At 40.6% G+C, this 24966-nt stretch overlaps 1 protein-coding gene across 1 annotated transcript in view; it reads right to left on the minus strand.

The window, feature by feature from the left end:
* Positions 1–873: 873 nt before the first annotated feature.
* LOC117448642 (solute carrier family 23 member 2) overlaps positions 874–24966 on the minus strand; it is a 111482-nt gene continuing 87389 nt past the window's right edge. Inside the window, exons 9-12 of the mRNA XM_034085978.2 lie at positions 13533–13697; positions 11086–11194; positions 4592–4687; positions 874–4518 (exon numbers count right to left, since the gene is read on the minus strand). Coding sequence (XP_033941869.1) covers positions 4337–4518; positions 4592–4687; positions 11086–11194; positions 13533–13697 — 552 coding nt within the window. The 3' untranslated portion in view covers positions 874–4336. The remainder of the gene's footprint in view (positions 4519–4591; positions 4688–11085; positions 11195–13532; positions 13698–24966) is intronic.

The raw sequence follows: 24966 nt of genomic DNA on the forward strand, positions 1-24966 counted from the left end.
CCCAGACTGCACCCAGAGAACAGGCTGCTTCACAGCACTTTGCAATTTAAATAGTCTGATACCTCCAGGGCGCATCACAACATTTTACAAGCCAGGGAAGGTGCCTGAATCCTGGGTAAACATTGTTTAATTGTTTTTAAATGTGTGAAACAGTGTTTTGTCACTTTCAAAACACTCCCGTCATTGACCGGAGAAATTGGGTCGATGTTGTTTTCAATCTGACTGTTAATATTCCAGTGAGACGAAGTACGTTCTATGACCGGAGTGATCCCATGTTCATTTTGTCCCAAAACCGGAGCATTCCTTCACCCTAATCCTAAACCTAACCAAGTCTTCACCCTAAAAGTAATGATTCTCCTTATGGGGACCTCCAATTTGTCCCCATGAGGGAGGCGAGTCCCCACACGTGACTGTGTAAACAGATGTAGGTCCCCACAAGTATAGTAATGCTATCTCTCTCTCACACTCACACACACACACACACACACACACACACACACACACACACACACACACACACACACACACACACACACACACACACACACACACACACACACACACACACACCACACACACACACACACACACACACACACACACACACACACACACACACACACACACACACACACACACACACACACACACACACACACACACACACACACACACACACACACACACACACACACACACACACACTTGTGGAGATAACAATTCTAGCAAAAAACAAGCAAACACAAATAAAATGTAATATCTTAAGTTGAAATAATTTTTGCAAAAAAGGATACAATTCTATATTAACTTCAGGATTTATTTATGTTTATAACAACATTTATTTACATATAATTTTTTTAAACACGTCACAGTTTAAGACTGATTAAATAATAATTATAATACAAAATTAGTAAACTTGCATATACTGTAGTAAAATGTCAACGCATCATATTTAAATATGTACTTCTATACAGACAAATTAATTGTAAAAAGCAGTTACCTTAATAATCAAATGTTAAAGAAAACCTAAAATGACATTATGAATTAAATAATTCTCCCATTAATAACCTGTCATTGTTTGTGATGAGGTAGTAATGATCCCATTCAAAAGTTATTGGTTTCTACACACTAAACAGTAGCTCCCGTGCAGCTTCATGACACATTTTTTGATATTATCTCATTCATTACACCAGAAAATACATTTGAACAGTGCTTCAGGCTATTGATTATGTCAATTTAATTGGCTGATGTCCAAGATGAGTAAAAGGTGTTGCAAAGTTTGCTGAAAGTCTCAAGCACACCCACAACATGTATATCTTTATTTCAAACAGTCTTATGAATGTTGTTGCAAGCTCGTTATGAGGATGAATGCTGTTCTTTGCTCGATAAGGCACTATAACTTTTATCAAAACATGGAGAAATGGAGGGAGTTGTTGAATTCCAACTTTAAGGGAACGTCGGACCTCAACATTGTTATGGGAATTTAAAACATGTGTTTAAAGGTCCCCTATTACACTAGTTTTCATCAATATATTATAGGTAAGTGTTTGGCCCCAAATACAAAACAGGTCATTGCAGCATTACCCATAATCCCCTCTGTTTCAGCCCTGTTTCAAAAGTGTTGATTCTCTGTCTGTTACTTTAGATGAAAATAAGGAGCCCCTCCCCACGCCCCTCTGATGCCCCGTTCACACCAACGCAGTTCCCGTTCTAGCTCCGTCCTAGAGCTTTTCTGGTTCGGAACCGGTTTTTCTCTTCAGCCCCCGTTTTGATCACACCGCCCAGAGCCCGACTGGTGCTGCCGCTGCTGCGTCATGACGTCACCGTTTACGTCGCTGATTTTCTCCCCAGCGGTGTTACAGCGCTCACTACAACAACAACGGGGGACTGCGTCGGGTCGATGATCGTGTTGCTTTTAATCACACGAAGCCAGATTAAATTAAATAACGACTTCTCCAACCTTATACTTTTCTCCAGAGTGCCGTGGTTAATAGTTTATTCATGTATTTCAGCGGCATTTACCGACTGCTGCAGTGCTGCTCTTCCACCGGAGTGTATTCTCCCGTTAGCTCCCGTTAGCTCACACTGCAGCGGCCGCTCTAAAGTATTCACTGTCCGACTCACACAAGCAGCTGATGCATATCCCCAGTTCCCCATAAGTGAATGTGTGTCAGTCTGAATTGACGCTGTTTGGCATCACAACGCTGTTATGAAAGTTTCTCTGGTATAAAACGGGTGATGTTGGCATAGCAACCGAAGCTAAACTGGCTATCTTGACGACTTGTTGCTATCCTATTGTGGCATAAGCCGTTTTACTAGAGGCACATTTTACCGGCGTATATTTTATTGCAGCCCATGCGTTGATTCCATCCGATAGCTGCTATAACACAAAACAAAACGTCTGCATGCTCTCCATAATGATCGATAACAGCGAACGGATGGTCAAAGTAAGGTACAAATAAACAGAATCACACGAAGCCTGGCTAGTGTTGCCTGACTTTATAAAGTGTGTGGTTGCGTTCTAGTCACTTTGCTCAGCGCTACTGCTTGTTACAACTTTTATTTGCCGTACTCGCCTTTAACTGTTAGCTCAGGTTAATCTCGCCCCCCTCCGACATAAGCGTGACGTATGCGGTTCTTGCTTCTAGACCAGTGCTTCTCAAAGTGTGGTCCGCGGACCACTGGTGGCCCGTGAGCGCCCCCTAGTGGTCCGTGAGTATATTGGTACAATTTCACATTTGAAATAAATAAATACATTTAAGTTTTCCGCACTCTCGCGGGAATATCTCCGCAATGGAGCGAGCTTAAGTTTTGATTGCATGATATAGCCCAGCGCAACACCTTCGTCACACATGTTGCCGCCTGTTTGTACCATTTTCAGGCGATTTTTAAAAAATGTGTTTTTGGATATTTGTGGAGTTAGGTGGTCCACGAGTGTTTTTTTATTGGTTAAGTGGTCCTTGGTATGAAAAAGTTTGAGAAACACTGTTCTAGACTGACAAGCTTTTGGTGCTTGAAAATATCCGGATTCCGGAGCTTAGAGGCGGCTCTGCTGCGGTGTGAACAGGAAAAAACGGTGCTTTTCAGGCTCTAGCTCCGAACCGGCCCTGAAACCGCGTTGGTGTGAAAGCCCCATGAGAGATATTTGGTTAAAAACAACACAATGGTGCTCGAGGTGGAGATTCAGGTGATAAGGTGGGGGGGGGTTACCTTGGTTGGTGATTGGCTAATGGTTACACAAGCCATAACATCGTTATGACATCTGAGATCAGCTCATTTTCAGACAGGTTTTTATATAAGTGGATCAGGACAAAAACAGGGAATATTTTTCTCTGAAACTTTTAGAATCTCTTTACAGAGAGGGGACACATGTTGATGTAGAAGAGACATGGAGAAGAGGGGACACATGTTGATGTAGAAGAGACTTGAAGAAATGGGGACACATGTTGATGTAGAAGAGACATGAAGAAGAGGGGACACATGTTGATGTAGAAGAGACTTGAAGAAGAGGGGACACATGTTGATGTAGAAGAGACATGGAGAAGAGGGGACACATGTTGATGTAGAAGAGACTTGAAGAAATGGGGACACATGTTGATGTAGAAGAGACATGAAGAAGAGGGGACACATGTTGATGTAGAAGAGACATGAAGAAGAGGGGACACATGTTGATGAAGAAGAGACATGAAGAAGAGGGGACACATGTTGATGTATAAGAGACATGAAGAAGAGGAGACACATGTTGATGTAGAAGAGACATGAAGAAGAGGGGACACATGTTGATGTAGAAGAGACATGAAGAAGAGGGGACACATGTTGATGTAGAAGAGACATGAAGAAGAGGGGACACATGTTGATGTAGAAGAGACATGGAGAAGAGGGGACACATGTTGATGTAGAAGAGACATGGAGAAGAGGGGGACACATGTTGATGAAGAAGAGACATGAAGAAGAGGGGACACATGTTGATGAAGAAGATACATGAAGAAGAGGGGACACATGTTGATGAAGAAGATACATGAAGAAGAGGGGACACATGTTGATGAAGAAGAGACATGGAGAAGAGGGGACACATGTTGATGTAGAAGAGACATGAAGAAGTGGGGACACATGTTGATGAAGAAGAGACATGAAGAAGAGGGGACACATGTAGATGTAGAAGAGACATGGAGAAGAGGGGACACATGTTGATGTAGAAGAGACATGGAGAAGAGGGGACACATGTTGATGTAGAAGAGACATGGAGAAGAGGATTTTGCATAATAGATGACCTTTAAATTAATGTTCTATTTTATGAAGTCCTTATGGTTTAAGCTACCCTGTTAGATAAAACTTACTAGGAAGTCCCCTGTTCGCTGGTCTTGAAAGAAGGGAGGAAGGGAAGGAATTGGAAACATCTAAACCGTTTGAAAATGCCGTTGCAGTAAGGGATATCGTAGCATGATGCGTCACAAAAGTTTGTGTTTCCCTGTTGGGCCTTGTCCTGCCAGCTTTTGATACCTCGCTCTTTTTCAGTGCCTGAAAAGAAAAAAGCAAGGTTTAGCTGATAGTAGTTTTATAGTTGTTTGATACTGTAAGGATGTTGTCATACCTGGAATAGTGTTGTCCAAGACAAACCCAAAGAACCCTCCAATAAACATGTGGGTGGTGAAGAGCACAACAATCACTTGGTCCAGCTCTTTTATTCCTTTGAACAGAGAGGAGAACAAAGGAAATGGCTGTTACCCAACAATGAATAGAAAGTGAAATAACAACCATACATCTCATGGGCAGGTTCCCTTTGTTCTGGGATGATCTTAAACCTGACCCCTGTCCTCCTCCACACAGAGGTCAGAGGTCAGGTTTAAGTTTAGTCTACCAAAACCAAGATAAAACAAATGTCCTCAAACTCACAGCAACAGGGGTCTGACAGTAAATCCTGTAGTACGGGACACAAGCTAATTCACTCAGAGTCGAGTGATACATCTGTTGGATGGATCTCACAACTGCTTTCTGGCTTTCCTGACCAGACTTTGAATTGTAATTCCTTTTACATGTCAAGAAATGGCATTGTCATCATTAGTAGTATATAAGGATCAGAATGAGAAACAGGTTTATTACCAGGTAGATTGAAGCGTACGAGGAATTTGATTAGGTGTTGTGGTGCATACATAAAAGTAAAAAGAAAATTAAAAACAGATAGAAAACTATTTTAACATATTTAAAAAAGCTACAATACTTGTTGTATAACCTGAATCAAAAAGATAAAATATTGAATTGTTGAAGCTTAAGTGCAATCAGTAATCGGAAATGTATAGCAACATTAAGGATCCAATTAAAAGAATACTGTGTTCTGTCAGAGATTTGACCAGGAAGATTTGGTGTTTTGGGTATTTTTCTAAGAAGTCTTACTACCATGGGGTCCTTTAATCTGTTTATGTGTTGTACCCGAGAGGATCCAAATATACCCATCAAAGGCCTTTGTCAACAGTATCTGTGACAGCAAGTGTTCAGGTTAAGTAACGAGTGGATTAGCATCACGTATTAGATGCGTTCTGTTAGGGTCTTTTGGGGTTAAGGGACCAAGTTTTGGACACCCTCTACTCCAGGGGGGTCAAACTCAAGGCCCGGGGGCCAAATCCGGCCCGCGACTTCATTTTATGTGGCCCCACAAGAGCTTGCAAAGAATATAATACGTTTATTATACGGTTACATGCTACTTTACAGAAGCACGTTGCCCATAAACTACATGTCCCACAATGCATCTCAAATTTGATTTTTTTCTCAGAATTTGACTTTTTTTGTCAAAATATGCCTTTTTCAAAAAAATTCTGTTTTTTTTCAAAATGTGACATTCTCACTGAAGAGACTTGCAATTATTCGCCCTAGACTTGCTTTCAGACGTAGTTAATTATGAAGTTATAATAATAATCCAATGCAGAGGCAATCATGTAATATAATACATTATTTTATAAATATTCAATATTTATATATGTATTTTTGGTCTTAAAGTTACAACCGGCCCTTTGAGTGCAACCATAATGCTGATGTGGCCCGTGATGAAATTGAGTTTGACACCCCTGCTCTACTCTATCTCTGAGATAGGATAGAGGAGGCAAAAAAGCCCCCTGATCTATGAGTATAAAACCAGGTCATCGGTCACAAATCATAGACTGGATTTGTTAACAACGATGGAACAATCTGATGGTAATTCGTCATTTTGACATAAGAACCGATCTGCTTACTCTCCTCTCTGGGAGGTGGAGCAAGTTTCCTTTCCCTCGGATATATGTTACCAACTTAAAATGATCGGCGAAAGTGATGATTGTTTGCCAGTCGTCAGTGATTGCTTAAACCCATGACCGAACATGACATAACAAGTCTGTAGGATTTTCTCAATACTGATACCGGTACTGCTAATTGATTCCAGTATTTATCTTAGCGATCATACTACTATCCATAGTTTTGTGCCAAAAAGAGAAAAATATATTACAGGAAAGGTTTAAAAAGGATTCAATAAGACTTATTTTATGTATTCTTTTGCAGAAATAACTGTTTTGCTAAACTTAACACACAAAGTAAGGACATTTGTGTTTGGTATATTATTTCTATGTTGTAACAATGCTTCTTGGCAATGATTATTATACTGTTGGAAAGCCTGTAAATAATCTATCAAACACAAATGTCCTTACTTTTTGTGTTAAAGGTCCCATGGCACGGCCATTTCTGCTGATCATATTTCCATTGTTGAGGTCCACTAACATAGATTTATATTGTTCAATGTTCCAAACTCACATTGGTTTCTCAAACAGCATCTCTGTGTAGCATGTGTATTCACTCTCTGTCCTAAACGGCTTGTTGGAGCTCCGCCCCCCCTCCCTGTGAGCCCAGCGGCCGTCTGCGAGACAGCGAAACCCAGCCCGAACACACACCCGCAGCCTGGCTGGGAGTTTGTGTGTGTGCTCAGGCTGAGTTCCGCAGCGAGCCTCGCAACGTCCCGCCGAGTGTGTGTGTGGAAGTCCGCGGATTGGTCCAAACGTAACGGCTCCGTGGATTGGTCCAATTCGACCAATCTGTGGAGCCGTTACGTCACTATAGCCAGATACGTCACTGTACCCAGGAAGAAAAAGAGAACTCTCCAACGAGGCGTTCTGGGGCAGCAGACAGGTCTTCCCTGTGTTAGAGTTTTACTCGCTACAGGATGTACTTTGAGGGTGTGAGACTCTGCGGACCGTTTACATGCAGAAAAAGCTTCATAACACAAGGGGACGGGTCAGAACCAGAAAAGCATGACATGTGACCTTTACGTTTATATAGCTTTGCCTTTGAATGGTTTCATTGCCTCCATCACAAGAGCTGCATGTTTCTCACCAACCGTAGCGTAACACAAATAACGTTTAGATCTCCATTCGTCCAGCAGCTCATCAGTATTACAGAACTGATCCAATGAAGTACCGGTACCAAGTTAATACTGTTTCTTGATTCCCATCCAAATTGCACAGTCTGTCTATGTTCTTCTTTTCTCTCCATGCCCTTATATACAGTATGCATACATATAAGATTGTTCTGTATATGAATTATGTAACGACGATGATTACATGACAGATAAGGAGAAACTAACCCCTGTAGCAGGTCAATAGATGTCCATGTATCTGATGGACATCTGATGTATCCATGGACATCTGATGTATCCATGGACATCTGATGTATCCATGGACATCTGATGTATCCATGGACATCTGATGTATCCATGGACATCTGATGTATCTCTTGCGGGCTGATTCTCTGTCATCACTACAGCCTGCTCCAATATCCTGAATCGGCCCATCTTGTGGTAACATGTGTTGTATGTGTTAACTGCCTATTGACGTTTTTTAAAATAGAAATATTGAATCAAGGATGGCAAAGAGCGCTCACGTAGTTCAACAAACAGTCTTTTTCAAAGAACCCATCCAAACACGTGCAGGAACACACACACTCCCTGCCCAAAGAGGAGCAGTAAAGAGTTCAAGGCACTCACTGAGATGGTTTTAAATCTCTCAGCCTGTACGTCTGAAGGCGTCTGGAAGAAAATCAGTGTTTACTGAGACAGGCCTCCTCTTGTGTGGCGCTATCAGAGGAGTGTTTCAGGCTGGGGAGAACCTTATCTGAGCCAGGCCATGGGGGTTAGCCAAGAGGATTTGGAGGTAAGTAGCCTAGACGTAAAAGAACCAGACAACCCTCATGCCCAGTGTCCTACTCTGGATTAGCTATTTTCTTTGCAGACACTTGACTCATGGGATAATGTTCTTATGTCTACAGAGAGTAGACTTGTTTAATCTTAGGGATTGTTCTTTTGATAGCACATCATAGGAGGTGGCCACAGCGACGCTCTGAGACCCATCAACGCGTAATGAAAGGCAGGGAGTCATCAGGTGAGAGCATGAGATCGATTTCTGATTGGATGTAAACAATCTGATTGCTCAGTCTTGTACTTGTAAAGGTCATCTGATGTCATGTGTTGGAAAACACGTTTCATGGCTCGATTAGAGTAATTGGATTCGGTCGTGTCAATATTTGTTAGAATGTGTGTATGTTTTACAGTAAAGTCATGTAAAGTGGAAAATGACATTTCTGCCCAAAAATATATTTTTTGTATTGACATAATCCAGCTGGAAGCTATGTTATAAATTGCTCCAACCTTTGTTAAGAACGACCAGGTTAAAACATGGATTTATAAAGTAATAACTGGAAGGTTTTACAATAATTTAACGTAAAAAACAAAATGCATTTTCAAATAGTTTTTCATGAACATTATTATTTTTCAAATTAACAATTAGTTGTACAATTGACTTTCATTAATTACTTATTGTCAACTACAATGAACTCCTTTCGGTTGTATGTGTCTGCCAGCAAGTAAAGTTGTAGTATCATCCATGTCTGTCCAAAATGCCGTCACTTCATCATTTATTACTTTTATTATAGTTCCTTGTTAAGTCCAAGAGGAAGTTGGTGCCAGAAATACCCTCATGGCAATCAGGAGATAAAGCATTCATAAGAATTGGATAAAGGATGAATGGACCTCGACCTTTGACCATTTTACTTTGTCAATCCATGAGCCGTTAGACATTGTGCCACACTTTTACAAATTTGAAGACATACTGTCTCGCTCTTCATGACATACTGCCTTCACTAGAACAGGACACATTGACAGTCAACCTGCTGTAGAAGATAATGATACAATTGTGAAAATTGACTTTGATTTTTGACCATTAAAGTATCATTTAACCCTGCAGGAGTGTTTTCAAGAATAAGTTTCCCTTTTTTGTAATCGCCAACCATCTGTACACGCCGAGTGCAGTCGAAGAAGATCACCAGGTGGCTGATCATGAAGAATCAAGGCAATCCTCTTTGAATTGCTCTGACCCTCAAAAATCACTGTCCGTGCTGCTAGACGAATAAAGCATCTCTGATTAAAACATTTTTGTTTGACAATACCTTAATTATTTTATGAATGAACCCTTCAGCCTTAAACACCACGCAATAACGAGCAAAAGGAAAATGTGAAGGTGTATAACATCAGAAGAAAAAGGGTTAAATGTCTTTTGTTTTTATTTTGCAAAGCACTTTGAATCGCCACGTGCTGAAAAGTGCTATATCAATTGCCTTGCCTTGCCTAAAGGTTAAGTTGTAAGCGTTTATTTAGGTCTTTACTTTGTACCCACCCGTATAACAGGCATACACACCACCTAACATGTCTATCCCTGGTGTGCATTTGAGTTCAAAGAAACGATAACAAACGCAAGGTTAAGGATTAGGTGAGACAATTAAAATGGTGTATGCCATCTGGGCCGTTCGGATTTGGAAACAGCGTCAGAAGCTTATGCTGGCAGAACCACTTCCTCCTCCTCCTCCTCCTCCTCCTCCTCCTCCTCCTCCTCCTCCTCCTCCTCCTCCTCCTCCTCCTCCTCCTCAATCTGTTGGAGGAGCAGTGGGTACTCTCTGTCAGAGGTCCACATCGCTCCTCTGATGAGGATGCAGGGCTGGGATGTGCCAATGTCTGCTGATTCAAAAAATGTTGGCAAAAGTAATCTATATGTTCAGATTTTATTTATTTAATCTTAAAGTCCGTTCCTATTACTGTATACAGAGCTTAGAAAGTAAGGACATATACTATCCCTTTGTGCATGTGTTCGTGTAACAACACTAACAAAAAAGCACACTAACAAAAAAAGAGAAACAAGTAGGGACATCGAAGTAATTGTATACACACACACATTAAGTTTTTTTGGCCCATTATGAATATTGTTTAGGCATCACAACTAACCTGATTGGGATTTTGACAGGTAAAGTAATAAATAATATTCTACTTTTCTTTTTGTCGCTGCTTTTAATTGAACTATTCATATCTTAAACTGCACTGTAACTTTTATCCATGTACTTTTTCTTGTAATGTTTAATTGAACTATTCATATTTTAGACTGCACTGTAACTTTTATCCATGTATTTTTCCTTAATGTTTATTTTATTAGCTTTTCTTTTTTAATGCTTAATGTCTTTCATTCTTTTTTTTTGTAAAGCACTTTGAATTGCCTTGCGTTGAAAAGTGCTATATAAATAAACTTGCCTTGCCTTGCCTTGCCTTACCTACCCCCAAATGCCTTGTACATTTTTCTCCTTTGTTACTGTCCACCAAATGTTGGCGGAAATAATCAATATATGTTCCGATTGTTTTATTTAATCTGAAGGTCTGTTCCCATTTTAAAGAGCTTAGAAAGTGAGGACACATATACTATTCCTTTGTGTTTGTGTCCTAGTGAATTTATGTCTGAAAATCACCCGTGTCAATGATTGCCAATTTCTGCTGATTCTAACTTTGGTTTTCACAAGACAGTAATACCAATGATGCTGTGGGTGGGTTTAAACAAAATGTGCTATCTTTTTAGTTATTTAAAAGATTTAGATGTAAATACCTGGAATTAAAAGCTGAAATACTGACTTTTTGATGTCAAACCTTGTTTTCAGTGGACGGCAACGATAAAGCAATTGGCCTCGCTGTTCCAATAGTTTTGGAGGGGACTGTACTATTCCTTTGTGCATGTGCATTAGTGAATGTCTGAAAATCACCTGTGTCAATGATGCCGGGGTTGGAGTGAAACCAGGTTGGTAGAACCAGTCCGCTGAAGGTGGAGAAGCCGAGGATGAGGAGGTTACGAGACGAGTTGAGGTCCACGTACTGGAGAGGAAGAGGCACAGAGAGAGAGTCTTTATTTAGTTTAGGCCTGCTGGCGGCCATCTCTGTTTTGCAACTTGATTAAAATGTGATTAGAAATAATTAGAAACCTCGATAAAGGAATTAATTCTATTTCGGTCCACGACTGACTTATTTGGTTTCATGATAGGAGAACTGAGGCCATAGATCAACCCTGTCTATTAAAGTGCTCCTTAATAACTAAAATATAAAGAAGAAACCTTTATTCAGTCCTAATTCACAAATTGTCACAGTTCTGGCTATTTCACATACTTTACAACGTAATGTTACTAGCATCACAAATACCTCATTACTGCACTGCTCTATTGAAAACCACTATTGTGTGTATTTACATAATACTGTACCTCCCATACATTTTAATATCATGAAGACTCCATGGAGCTTCAATTCAAAGCAAACTAAATAGGACCATACAATTGTATCCTGTTGCTGGGAAAAAACACACAATGGTAAAAAAAATACACTGCCTGGGTGGGATGTATGATTCAGTATTACAATCTTACAAAGTACATAAAGAATATTTTTGTATTTTGATTTTCGTATCCAGGCATATTCCCTCATTCCTCTTTGCCTGGAATATAAAGAACCCCCCCTCTAAGTTTTTACTAGTGGTCTTAAAAGGAGCAGTTTGAGACATTTAAATAAAAAAGGCCAACAGTTACATTCTGTAGCCAGAAAGTTCATAAAAAGGGCTGACATCGTGGGTCCGATTTAGCATTGTAGTATTTCATTTTTCCATCAATGTTTCTGTCAGACTTCTGCTCCAAATTCTTTCTCAGTGTGTGAGCTGGGAAAGCATGGGAGGGCTGACACTGTGGTATTTATTTAGTAATATATAACGTCAATAAAATGTTCTGTCGAAGGCAAGGCAAGTTTATTTATATAGCAATTTTCGACACAAGGCAATTCAAAGTGCTTTACAAAAAATGATAGACATTAAGAAAATGGCATTTAAAATCAGTCATTAAAAAGAAAAGCTAATAAAATAAACATTAAAAGAAAAAATACATGGATAAAAGTTAAGGTGCAGTTTAAGATAAGAATAGTTCAATTAAAAGTAACGACAAAAAGAACGGTCAATATATCCCTTTTTTATTTATCTCTATGAGAAAAGTAGGAAATCCTGTAAACGTTTTTTGCCAGGAAAATATCCTCAATTTTAATGCTTCTTTTAAATGTTCGACCAAAACCGGATTTGACCTTTTACGCAATATAGCGAAGACCTCGACTGAGCTATCATGATTTGTTTTTGTTCTTCTTGACTACTCTACCACTGTTGCCTACCAGCAGCCATTGCAAAGCTACGGACCAATCACAATGCTGCTGCCAGGGTTAAGACAATACATTATATTGGGGATCATATAACTTGTTTTACACAGACTAAAGGGGCTCCCTGCACCGCTTTGACAGGTTTAAAGTCTTTCTCGTATTCAGGTGGCTTTTTCCTCTTTTTATATCACAGGTTCCCTGTTGTTTTACGAACCTTGAAGAACCCTAAGATATTTCACAGCTGCTCTTTTAACGATTCCCTAAGTTAAAACAAAAACATTGGGGTTGCTACTTGTAACCTGTCATGCCCCCCGAAAAATATGGCACACTTTAGATTTTGATTGATGACTAAGTCGACATATTTTAACACACAGGTATCCTTTTAATATATCTCTAACTACCAGCCGTCTGATTTTCATTTTTTAAGATTAAAGATAAAATAAAATGTCCCCAATTCTGGAAATGTTTTCGTTGTAGCAGCATAAAACAAAACAAGGCATTGCACATAATAACAAATTAAAAGATGAGAAATAAACAATTCTAAAATATGAATATCTCAAAATAGAAATAGAAATAAACCAGTATTAGAGAATTAAAAAAATATATGTATACAGATGACCGGGAAGATAAAAAATCTATAAATTGTCTCACAAATAAAAACACCAGAAAACCTATTTTTTTTTTTTTCACTGTCTTTATGTTTCTGTTTTGATTTGTTCATTTGCAAACTTTTAATATTTATTTATGTTCTAAATCACTTTAAGCTACCAAATTAAATAATATATTTTATGAATAGATCCATTTAGACATCTTATGTTTTATCTTAAGATGTTAAAAGTCAAAGGGCCAGAGCGGCACACCTAGAAGCAGCTGGACTCAGTATTCAGTTCATGGGCCTCTTAGCAGGGTGGATGAGTATTGTGTCTCAGAGTCTTCATTTCCCAAGGAAGGCTGGCGTCTGAGGGATGTTTTGGATAAAGTGTCCACAAAAAAACATTTGATACTGTATGTTGCAATATTGAAATGTGTTTACCTGGAGGTTGGATATTCCCACTGCTGCGATCATTCCAAACATAATGAGGAACATTCCTCCAATGACTGGGTCTGGTATGGTGATAAAAACGGCTCCAAATTTCCCAAAGATCCCCAGGACGATCATCAGAAGTCCGGTTGTCTGGAGGACCAGTCTGCTGCCAACCTGGCAAAAAACAAGCACATTGACTGGTTATCTTATGTATACATGCCAGCCATATTCTTACCAGGACTGTGCAATCAAACAATAACTTATGAAAAGCATACACATGCCGGACCCTTCGGCGGGTCTGAAACCACAACATCTGCAAGCAACAGTGTCTGATGGCTTCTTAATATTTAATAAACTATGAATGTTTCATATCCATGTAACGGGAAGAAACTCAGCTAACTGATGATTTTTTCAGATATTTGAGCCTCTGAATTAGCCCTGTGCGAAAAAATCTTAACGCCGTCAGAACTCGATCGATATACTTATTGGATCTGCACAAACAAGCTTAGATAACATCCTGAGAGTCCACAGATTATAGAAATAAAAGGATCATCACTGAGCGATCAGAACTTGTGACAGGGGAAGCAAATCAACCTGTTCTCACCAGAATGCGTGACTCCACCACGACTCCTTAACACGGCATAGCCTGGGGAAGTCACGAACATGTTCATACAATAATGAATACATTTGAAGCCATTTAGACGTATATTACCTATGTCAATAAGTTTCTGTTTTTGTAGTGTATTTGCTTTTTGTAGAGATCTTTTATTTATTCTTTACATATAAAATCTCGCCTAGGGCAGCAAATTGTCTAGAACCGGCCCTGGTACTAGGCCTCAAGAGCCTTTCTTGTGCTGGCAGACACAGAAACAAATTGGCGGGGCGTACTTCGCACGTGCACACGCTAAAAAATTCCACTCGCTCCGCGCTCACATTATGCTGGGCCCACGTGCCTTAGCACCGCTGCTATGACTCCATCCTAGGGGAAACACTGCAGACACGTAAATGTAGCAAAGTTCGTGACTCCACCACCCAATGCGGTGTTAAGGAGTCGTGGTGGAGTCACGCATTCTGGTGAGACCAGGTTGAAGCAAATACAGACACGTAGCTTTAGGTAGCAACACACAGAGATATGCTCACCTGAGCTGTTATTCTGATCAAAAGTTGTGTTCAATGGCATTACAACGAGAAAAAACGCGGCTGAAGGTTAATCCATAGGTTAATCCAATGTGTCTGTCACTTTGAATTAACACTGAACACTTATTGATCATTCATAATTACATTTTTCTGCAAATATCTGAGAATAAAAATTAGCTGCTAATGGTAGCCAGTGTGTTGCAGCTCCGGTTTTGCCTATGCGTCACTCTCACTCCTTATTTGGTAACCTGTGTGTGTATGTGGAACTTTCCCTCGATTCCATTGGCTCTAGTGGTTAAAAAGAGATGTCAATCATCAAAATCGACCAATGGGTTCCAGAGAAACTGCACCCAAATGGCCCAGAGGTGGAGTTGGTTTTGCTAAACCTCTCTAAAAAGGTCAAATATCACTTGTTTTGCATCAATCTGGATACAGGGTACTTATTATATGTTGCACTTTGGATTCCTAAAGCTTTTAGTCTAGATCAGCAGTTCTCAAAAAATTTCTGTCAGGCCCCCCCCTTGGAGAAAAAAAAAAGTCGGGCCCCCCCAACACAAATAGTCAGGCTCAGTGGCGGCGCCAGAGATTTATTTTGGGGGTCCTGTGGGGTAGCTTGACGTTTCATAGAGGGTGCTCAAACATTTAGGGTTTCCCATTAATGTACCGGGCTCTACAGTGGAATGTTCTACTGCAGCACTCCCCACGCATACACACAATGTCCCCGCGACTGTTACAATGAAGGCTCGATAATCAACTCACGGCATATAGGTGTAAGCAGGGGTAAAGTGCTATTTTTACAGGTGGTGTGTGGACCTCACATAGGGGGGTCCGGGGGCAAGCTCCCCCGGGAAGATTTATTTTTAAATATTGAAGTTAAAAGCATCAATCTGGTGCACTTTGAGAGCAACATGAAGAGATCTATGGATACCTCTCTCAACACCCAGATGAAACAGAACTGTAAACAGATTGACTTTTTCTTTATGGATATTTTACAAATCACCCTTTTAAACTTTATTCTTTTTTTATACCTGTTTTTCATTTATTCTCTTTTTTTTGTATAACTATAATGATCATATAAACGTGTGCCTCGGAAATAATTGTTTACATGAATGGTGACCACACGTTTGAGACCCACTGAGATAACACTGAGAGAGTCCTTTAGCTCACTGAGTCTCTCAGTCTGACCGGAGAGGACTCTCCTCCACTTTGTTGTTGAAAAAACTCCTGATATATGTTAGCGTAGCTCGCTAGCACCAGAACCTAACAACAACGATCGACAGTACCGGTGCGCTCTCTCTCTCTCTCGCGCACACAACATGGCTCGTTCCACTCACACACAGAGTCGAGCTTTAATGAAACACAGAGACCCAGACGTAATAGTACTGCATCATATTATTTTCTCTCTCTCTCTCTCTCTCTCTCTCTCTCTCTCTCTCTAATCTGCAGTCCTCTCATGAATTGTGTATCGGGGAGAACGCTTGCAAGGTAAAACAGCACACAACTAAACTGCAGAATCTCTTTAGTTCCCTTTGCTAGTGTTTCAGCTGTTTGTGACATGGAGCATATTTCTTTCAAACTTTAGGTGGTGTGTCTTTGCACCAAAGAATTCCCAGACGATGAAATCACAGTCCATGCTAGCCTATGTGGATCATAAACATTATATTTTATAGATGTACCTCCTGTAGAATGTCTACATATTCAGTGTTTTAAACTGCATATTGTTTGTGCAGCTTTGAATGCACAGGGACTCCTGCATCAGAGAACAATTATAGTCCAAGTACAGCTGCTCGACCTCCAGTATGCAAACCAAAAAAAATGCGTTTTATTAAGATGACCTTTGCATGAGTTTATATCAAATACATAATAAATTATGAGCGCCATCACGCAATCCACATGCTTTAATGTCTCCCCCAAAAGCTAGCTCTCAAATTATTTTAACAGGCTATTTAAAACATAGCACATGGTGCACTCATTTCTAAACACGCCATTTGATAGCCCTTTTTTCCCAAATATTGTTCAGCATAATAATAGGGCGGTTATATGGCAATGATGTTTACACAATGTTCGGGAAATTGGGATAATCTTATATTTACTCTGTCCTCTCCCTTAAGCTCTCTGTCTACCGGGCCATTTCCGTTCCTACCCTCACCTATGGTCATGAAGGATGGGTCATGACCGAAAGAACGAGATTGCGGATACAAGCGGTCGAGATGGGTTTCCTCCGCCGGGTGGCTGGTGTCTCCTTTAGAGATAAGGGGAGAAGTTCGGTCATCAGGGAGGGACTCGGAGTTGAGCCGCTCCTCCTTCGCGTCGAAAGGAGCCAGTGGAGGTGGTTCGGGCACCTAGTTAGGATGCCACCTGGGCGCCTCCCTAGGGAGGTGTTCCAGGCACGTCCAGCTGGGAAGAGACCAAGGGGTAGACCTAGGACCAGGTGGAGGGATTATATCTCTTCGCTGGCCTGGGAGCGCCTTGGGACCCCCCAGTCAGAGCTGGTTGATGTGGGGAAAGGAACGTTTGGGGCTCTCTGCTGGAACTGCTACCCCGAGACCCGACCACGGATAAGCGGGAGAAGATGGATGGATGGAAGTTCATGTAACTGTTTTGTTTTGATATTAAACAAAAGCATGTTTTGGAAGACATGGTTTCAGGTATTGAAAACAGGTTCTTTGAAGGAGCTGGGAGCCAGGGGAAAAATCCTAAGTACTCTTTTACAGACCTTGATAATGACAACTTCAGGTTGGTAACATACGGTTTTTGTACACATTGTCATTTATGTAAGGAGTTTTTTACAGAGACTTTCTCTACCTTGCACACAGAACTATTGGTGAAATAATGTCAGTAAGCATCGCACACGGTGGCCCACCTCCTGCCTTTCTGAGAGCAGTCCCTGATGTTGTGGGCTGATGAAATTGTCAGCTGTGTATATACAAGCCAGCTCAAACTGGACAATAAAGACAGCATCATTCGGTAAGAGTTGTATAATATTAATTTAAAAATGTTTATTTTTCAAACCAGTGTTTAATTTCTTTCTGCTTTTCTTCAAAGAGCAATTGTCTTACATTCCACAACAAGACTGATTCCAATGCTGCAGCAACTCGGAAAGGGCATGGAGCTGTATGGCCAGGTGGATCAGATGGCTCGAAACCCTGAAGCTTGTCACTTCTTATTTGTTCCAGGGAAGATCACCAAAGTAAGAATTTTAACTGCCACTATTTATTTATTTTTAGACTCTATTCTTCTTTTGTATTGTACTTTTCATTCTGTAATAGCTTTGGTTTGAACACTTACACGATATTAAACTAAATCTGCATTCACTCTCTTTATAGCCTGATGCAGATTTCATCATCATGAACTGCCAGCCACGTTTTAGCGAAAAAGGGACGTCTAAGGAGAGAACTGAGAGGAAGGTGAAATGTCAGGTATGATATACTGTAGAATGCAGTACACATATGAATGAATGCGTTACTGATTTTAATGTACTGAGCACATACCTAATACATGTTCTTGGATATTTGCTTTTGTTAAATGTGTTATTTAAAATATACATCCGTCACAGATGGGGAGACAGACAGTGCAGCTGGTGACAAGGAGCCTCTTGCAGTGCCACACGTGCTCCAGTGGATGACGGGGCCGGCCCACATCCCCATCCTCGCTGATGAACAGAGACATTTCAACATAACATGCACATTTGAGCATGACTGCAGGGAGCGGCTAGGAGATCACTTAATGTGAGTGCGTGCACTAAAACTGTGACTTTTCCAGTAAAGCATCTCAGCACTTACGGTACGTCCACACAGCAGCTTTTCAAAAATCTTGAAAATCTTGGAGCTGGGCGTGTCTGACAGCTTGGGGACTTTTTGCGAGCAACGCGACCAACAACCAATCACATGAATCTCCCGCCTCCGACATACAAAGCAAAAAAACCCGGGGATTTTATGCGAGCAATATATATATATATATATAAACTCCCCAAACAGGCGAAAACCTACCAGTTTCCCCCACTGTCTCTGCCACCTCCCTCCCTACCCGGTTCCTCCGGTTTGTATCCCGTTAATAGTTCTGGTCGTAAAGAACCGGGTGATTTGCTACCGTAACTTCTCGTTTGGAATACGAGGAAATTAACTGCGGTCTGGCTCTCCCTGCTTACACGCGGTTTGATTGGCTCGCGCTTCGACTGTCAGATTTGCATAAACGTGTTTGATTGGCTGACGCTTCCAGCTCAGCTTCAAAAGTTGAACATTGCTCAACTTTTGAATCCTGGAGATCCGGGAAATCTTCGCTTCGCTCCCCCACAATGCAGTTCGGCGAAAAGCGAGGCAAAGTGACGTCATCCCCATTCAAAGTCAATGGGCAGAGAAGCGTTGGAAGCGGTGGAAGATTCGTCTAAAGCTGCCGTGTGGACGTACGGTTACACTGACTTTAGAAGAATCATGGGTGAAGCAGTGAGATTTGGTGGTGGATTCCACAGAGTTTAAAACAACTAGCTCGACTCAAACTAAGGCAAGAGCTGAGTGTATATATGTTTAAATATATTTGTTAATGGCTGTTTGATGAAGTCATGCTTTTATTAGTTGGGAGAGCATACATTGTTGCCAAGTTTTTTAACAAAACATCAGACAAGCAAAAAGGCAAATAAGGACCAATGGTTGGGCTCTGTGTATTCTCAACAGATACCTGTTAACCAAGGTTGTTGTAATCAGCTAATGTGTCAGTTTATAAGTTCACGTTCAATTGTCATTGCACACACTGTGCAAGAATCGTGTGTACAAGTCACGGCCATGTGACTGAGAATGTTCCAGAGGATCAACAGTTCTCTGAAGTTCTTCTAGGTCTTCGTCATCCAGGGGGAACACAACTTCAGGAACCACAACTGCCCCGTTCCAGTCTTCTTGCAGTGTGGTACTCTCCCAGTCGATGCCTGGGTCTTGAAGTTCCCAAGGATCCAGGAAAACAATTCAAATAAGTTTAGTACATGAAGTATTTTCATACACTTATGTAACGTGTGATTTTTAAAAATAAACATGTTACATAACATTTTGTTTACTCAAAGTTGTATTATTCTATAAATACTAGTTATTGAACAGGTTGCTGTTTCCAGTAATGTTATACATCTGTCAGATATGCCTCTCATCACTCAATGCAACAGAACTGTAAGGTTTGTAGATGGAAACAATTGAATTACAGCATATCTATGCACAATTGAAGACAGAAGCTCACATTGATTCAGACCTTTTAACCATGATGTTTAGAAATAAATATTTAAAAAATAATTGTGGCTTTCATGCTCCATTGTCCAATTGACATTGATGTCTATTATGTCTCAAAACTAGATACATCTGCCTGCCACACCCCTTTGCAACTCAATTGTTTTTTTAAATATATTTAATGGGAAGTCTATAACTGTTACCTCAAGTCTCTCCCCTTCGTCTAGATCTTGTAGATGTCCCACTGTTCAGGAGTGAGACCTCCCTCTGTCCTTAGAGGATGATTATTCCATCCTTGGATAAAGGTGTCAAGGTCTGCTCGAAGTCGAGGGACAACGATGTAGTGCACACCAAAGAGGTGAACCACATCAGAGATATCAAGCAGACAATAAGCATTCTAACATAGATCAGAGGGAAGTGGAAAAGGCCTTTCGTTTAGTACAAATAAATAAGAGTCATGGACCTGATAACACCTGCGGTCGTTTACTTACACTTTGCGCAGACACAGCATGTGCCAAAGGTTTGGAAGGATGCTGTGGTAGTCCCTGTTCTCAAATCCAGAGGCCCCAAAACTCTTAACGATTTTAGACCAGTTGCACTTACGTCAATTCTAATGAAGACATTGGAAAAACTAGTCAGAGCAGAAATCTTAAGGAAGACGGAGCATGCACTCGATCCCATGCAGTGTGCTTACAGGCCACACAGAGGAGTGGAGGATGCCACGGTCACCTTATCTGACTTGCTTTTTAAACACTTGGAGGGAATTGGATCTCATGCTAGACTTTTATTTGTTGATGTTTCCTCTGCTTTTAACACAATTCAACCTCATATTCTAATTGGCAGACTTTTAGAACAATTTGAAATAAGCAATAATCTTATGGGCTGGATTCTTGATTTTTTAATTAATAGGACACAAAGAGTGAGGGTGAATGGGACCTTATCTGATCAAGTCAGCTCCTCCACTGGCTCCCCACAAGGATGTGTCCTTTCACCACTATTATCTATACTTTACACTAATATGTGTCAAAGTAGGTGGAAAATAGGACTATTTTAAAGTATGCAGATGACTGTGTACTTGTTAGTAGGCTCCAGGACAATGAGACCAGCCACGGCCCTGTCGTTGACGACTTTGTCAGGTGGTGTGAGGAGTCCCATCTGCAACTGAACATCTGCTAAACCAAGGACATGATCATTGATTTTAGAAGACGTCCCCACATACATGAAGTCTTAACAATCCAGAATCAGAAAGTAGAATTTGTGCAATCATACAAATATCTCGGGACAATTATTGACTCAAAATGTAGCTCTGATCCAAACTGTGAAGCTGTGTGCAAAAGGGGGCACCAGCGTTTTAGCGTCTTGTCCTATTTTAACATTGACAAAACCATGATGATTATGTTTTATCGTGCTTTTATCGAGTCAGTTCTGTCTTTTCACTAATGTCATGGTTTGGTAACCTGACTTTGAAGAGCAGAAACTCTCTGAGTCAGATCATAAAGTGGTCCAGCAGACTGATTGGTGAGCCACAGCTAAACCTGGAGACGCTGTACCTCAGGCAGTTACAGCGGTTATCCAGCTCCATATTAGACGATGACTCCCACCCTCTGCACTCAGAGTTCAAGCTTCTTCCTTCGGGCCGGAGGTTACTCGTCCCAAGGAGTAGAACGAAGCGGTATAAAATCAGTTTTATCCCAGCAGCTATTGCACTAGCGTCACACTGATGCTTATTTGTATTTATTTATTTAATTGTGAATTTTGAATGTCCATGTTTGTACTAGTGTTTTCCTTCTTAAAATGTTTTTTAAATATTTTGAGATTTGGTTGAGCAGGGTATACTTCAGACCATCTTCCTCCAGAGAGTGAGGAACATCATGGTACTTGCTGCTGACTGCAACCCAGACGTCACGCCAAAGTCGCTCTATCCTAGAATTACATTTTAATTGATTTACTTGGAGTTATACAGCTATTTGTGCTTTCATTGAACAACCAAACTGCTACAGTTACTAATAATTATACAGTCAACATTTCAAGACATAAAAACACAACTAACCTCTGATTGTGGACACTCTTTCCAGAGATAAAGCTGGCTCTTCCTGTGCCCCGTGTGGCAAACATGTATTGTGCGATGTCCACGTTTTCGACTCCCTGATCCGCCCTTACCCTAAGATCAAAATACATCCGTCCATCTTCTCCCGCTTATCCGTGGTCGGGTCTCGGGAGTAGCAGTTCCAGCAGAGAGCCCCACACTTTCCTTTCCCCTCATCAACCAGCTCTGACTGGGGGGTCCCAAGGCGCTCCCAGGCCAGCGAAGAGATATAATCCCTCCACCTGGTCCTAGGTCTACCCCTTGGTATCCTCCCAGCTGGACGTGCCTGGAACACCTCCCTAGGGAGGCGTCCAGGTGGCATCCTAACTAGGTGCCCGAACCACCTCAACTGGCTCCTTTCGACGCGACAATCAAAATACATTTTAATAATAAATAATTGAATAATTAATGTAACAAGGTTTACTTTAACTTCAGTAGATGAAATGAAAGATACTGTTGCTAGTATATTAGTGTAATCAATTTGTTTAAAAAAACATGTAAAAAAAATCCACTTTTTGTTTTGTCAGGGCGAAATACCTTGATGGTAAGACATGAAGCTGGGGTGATCTCAGGAAGAGTGAGTATGCAGTTGATGCTCTGTTATGTGAGTACTCGATCTGCATAGAAACCAGATGAAATAGTTTACATCTGCTTTCAGCTATGGCTAGCCTTAGAGCTTTTAGTGTTGTATTATACCATAAAAGAAAGAGAGGCACTTCCTACATCTTTACACATAGTGTTTCAACAGAACCATCAACAGGATTTGGTATTTCAATTATTATATAGGTAGTTTTCAAAAATATCAACTTGGTATATTTTACATACTAAAATGCAGCTTGATTTATTACAGCTTACTCAGATGTATTTTCTTTAAGGCAATACATTATTGCTCCCTTAAGATGCTTTGTATTAAAAAAGTATAACCAGATTGGATAATAATAATTGGATCTAAACAGGAATCATTACCTTCTAGCTCAATAATTATTCCAAGGAGCAGGAGAAAAAATATACACTTTTTGATCAAACTAATGATAAGAACTACATGTCTTAAGCAGCAGATTATGATGTCATGCATAGGCCCGCTATGTTGCTGTGTGGATGTTGAGATCTTCATACAATATGCATTTTAAGCTCTAATTATACAATCAAAAGAATCTACATTAAGCTAATAAAATTGATGATTCCCCCCCGAGACATGTTTTAAGATGTATATAACATAATCTATACATATGCAAATAAGTCTTATTTCAGAAGTATAACTGCTGGTCACAAGAGGCCTTGTACTTTAAGCTGCATTTCTTTAACAATAATAAGCAAGAACACATTAATTACCTTCCTTGAGTAGCCATCCACTCCACCAAAGACCACAATATTGTACCTGTTCAAAAGGGAAAAAGGTTACTATATAACTAAGGTTGTTGATATAATTACTAACAAAGAACTGCTAACAGAGCACTTATATACTAATAAAGGACTGGCTTATCTACAGCCAGTTGAGCAGCACTTGAAATGTTTGGCTCGATGAAACCTGATTTACTTTATGATTCTGTTTTCTTCAAGGTTGTGTCTTCCTGGTCGAATGTACTTATTGTAAGTCGCTTTGGATAAAAGCGTCAGCTAAATGCAATGTAATGTTCTTATTATATACTCCCAACATTCACTGTGTAAGTAATTGCATAAACAGGATATTTTACTTTATCAGTTTATGATTTGTGTCAATGTGGACCAGGGAGAGAGGGCCTCGCACTGAATAACTTCTTCGCACAACGCACCCTGTGATCCGTCTGAAGATCCCAGCAGCATCAACCCGATGCATAGAGGCCATCATTCTCCACCACTGAACACGGAGGCCCATTGAAACCAAATGGCCTTGACCCATTCCATAACCAGCATTTATTTAGCATCTGACTTTTAATACCTACAATTACGTTGCCAAGTTCTTGGTCAGTCATTGTGCCGTTTGATCCTCTTATAGACAAGCCAAATTCTTGCATTCTCCTGTAAATCGTTCTTCTTGAAACGCAGAGGCATTTTGCAATGCAGGAGACTGGCAGATGTGTGTTCAGCAAATGTGTTTTTCTCTCTCTATCACAATGTTGGGTTGACCAGAACCTGGAGCAACTTCTGTTTCCTGTTCTACAATGGGCATAGAGCTTGCGTTAATTTTCAACCGGACAACTTGATGTAGGTTTCGTATTGCTTCTGTAATCTCTGACACAAATCCTATCTGCTCATGGAACGATTCAAACATAATCAGCTCATGGCGAGACAGGAACTCCATATAATCCACATTTAGTGGTTGCTGGTTCAAGGCTGATTGCAGTTTGGTGAGAAGTCTTTCCATCAACTGCTGTCTCAATATGTCCTGTTGGACAGACAGAGCTCAGATTAGTTAAGAAGAGGGACTCGTTGTTAGTCATATAGGTGACTGATAACGAGCTACGAGATGTGGAAGCTAGTAATAACGTTACATTTACCCCTTATATAATATCAAATAATAATTAGTTTGATAAAGTTTATCCACAAAACAAGTTAAATTATCTTATTATTATTCTGACTTACAAATCCCTCCATGCCCTCGCCCCCCAATACCTGTCTGACCTTCTCCGCTACCACACTCCATCCCGGAAGCTAAGATCGTCTGGACAGGATCTCCTCTCCACCCCCCGCACCAGGTTGCGGACTTTTGGTGACAGAGCCTTCAGTGTGGCATCCCCCATTCTCTGGAACTCTCTCCCCCCCGAAATCCGCAGCGCCACAACCCTGGACATTTTCAAAAAAGCCCTCAAAACGCACCTTTTTACCAAGGCTTTCCCCACTGTATAGTTAGTTTAATAGGTTTATTTTTCCGCTACTTCCCCCCCCCACCCCCTTAACCTGTCTGCCTTTTTTCCCCTACTCCCCCCCCTACCCGACTTGTAAAGCGACCTTGGGTTTCCTGAAAGGCGCTATAAAAATATTATATATTATTATTAGTATCTCCTTAAAATGACATCTACTCAGAACCTATAAATAT

Source organism: Pseudochaenichthys georgianus, chromosome 6, assembly GCF_902827115.2.
Source record: "Pseudochaenichthys georgianus chromosome 6, fPseGeo1.2, whole genome shotgun sequence".
Lineage (NCBI taxonomy): Eukaryota > Metazoa > Chordata > Actinopteri > Perciformes > Channichthyidae > Pseudochaenichthys > Pseudochaenichthys georgianus.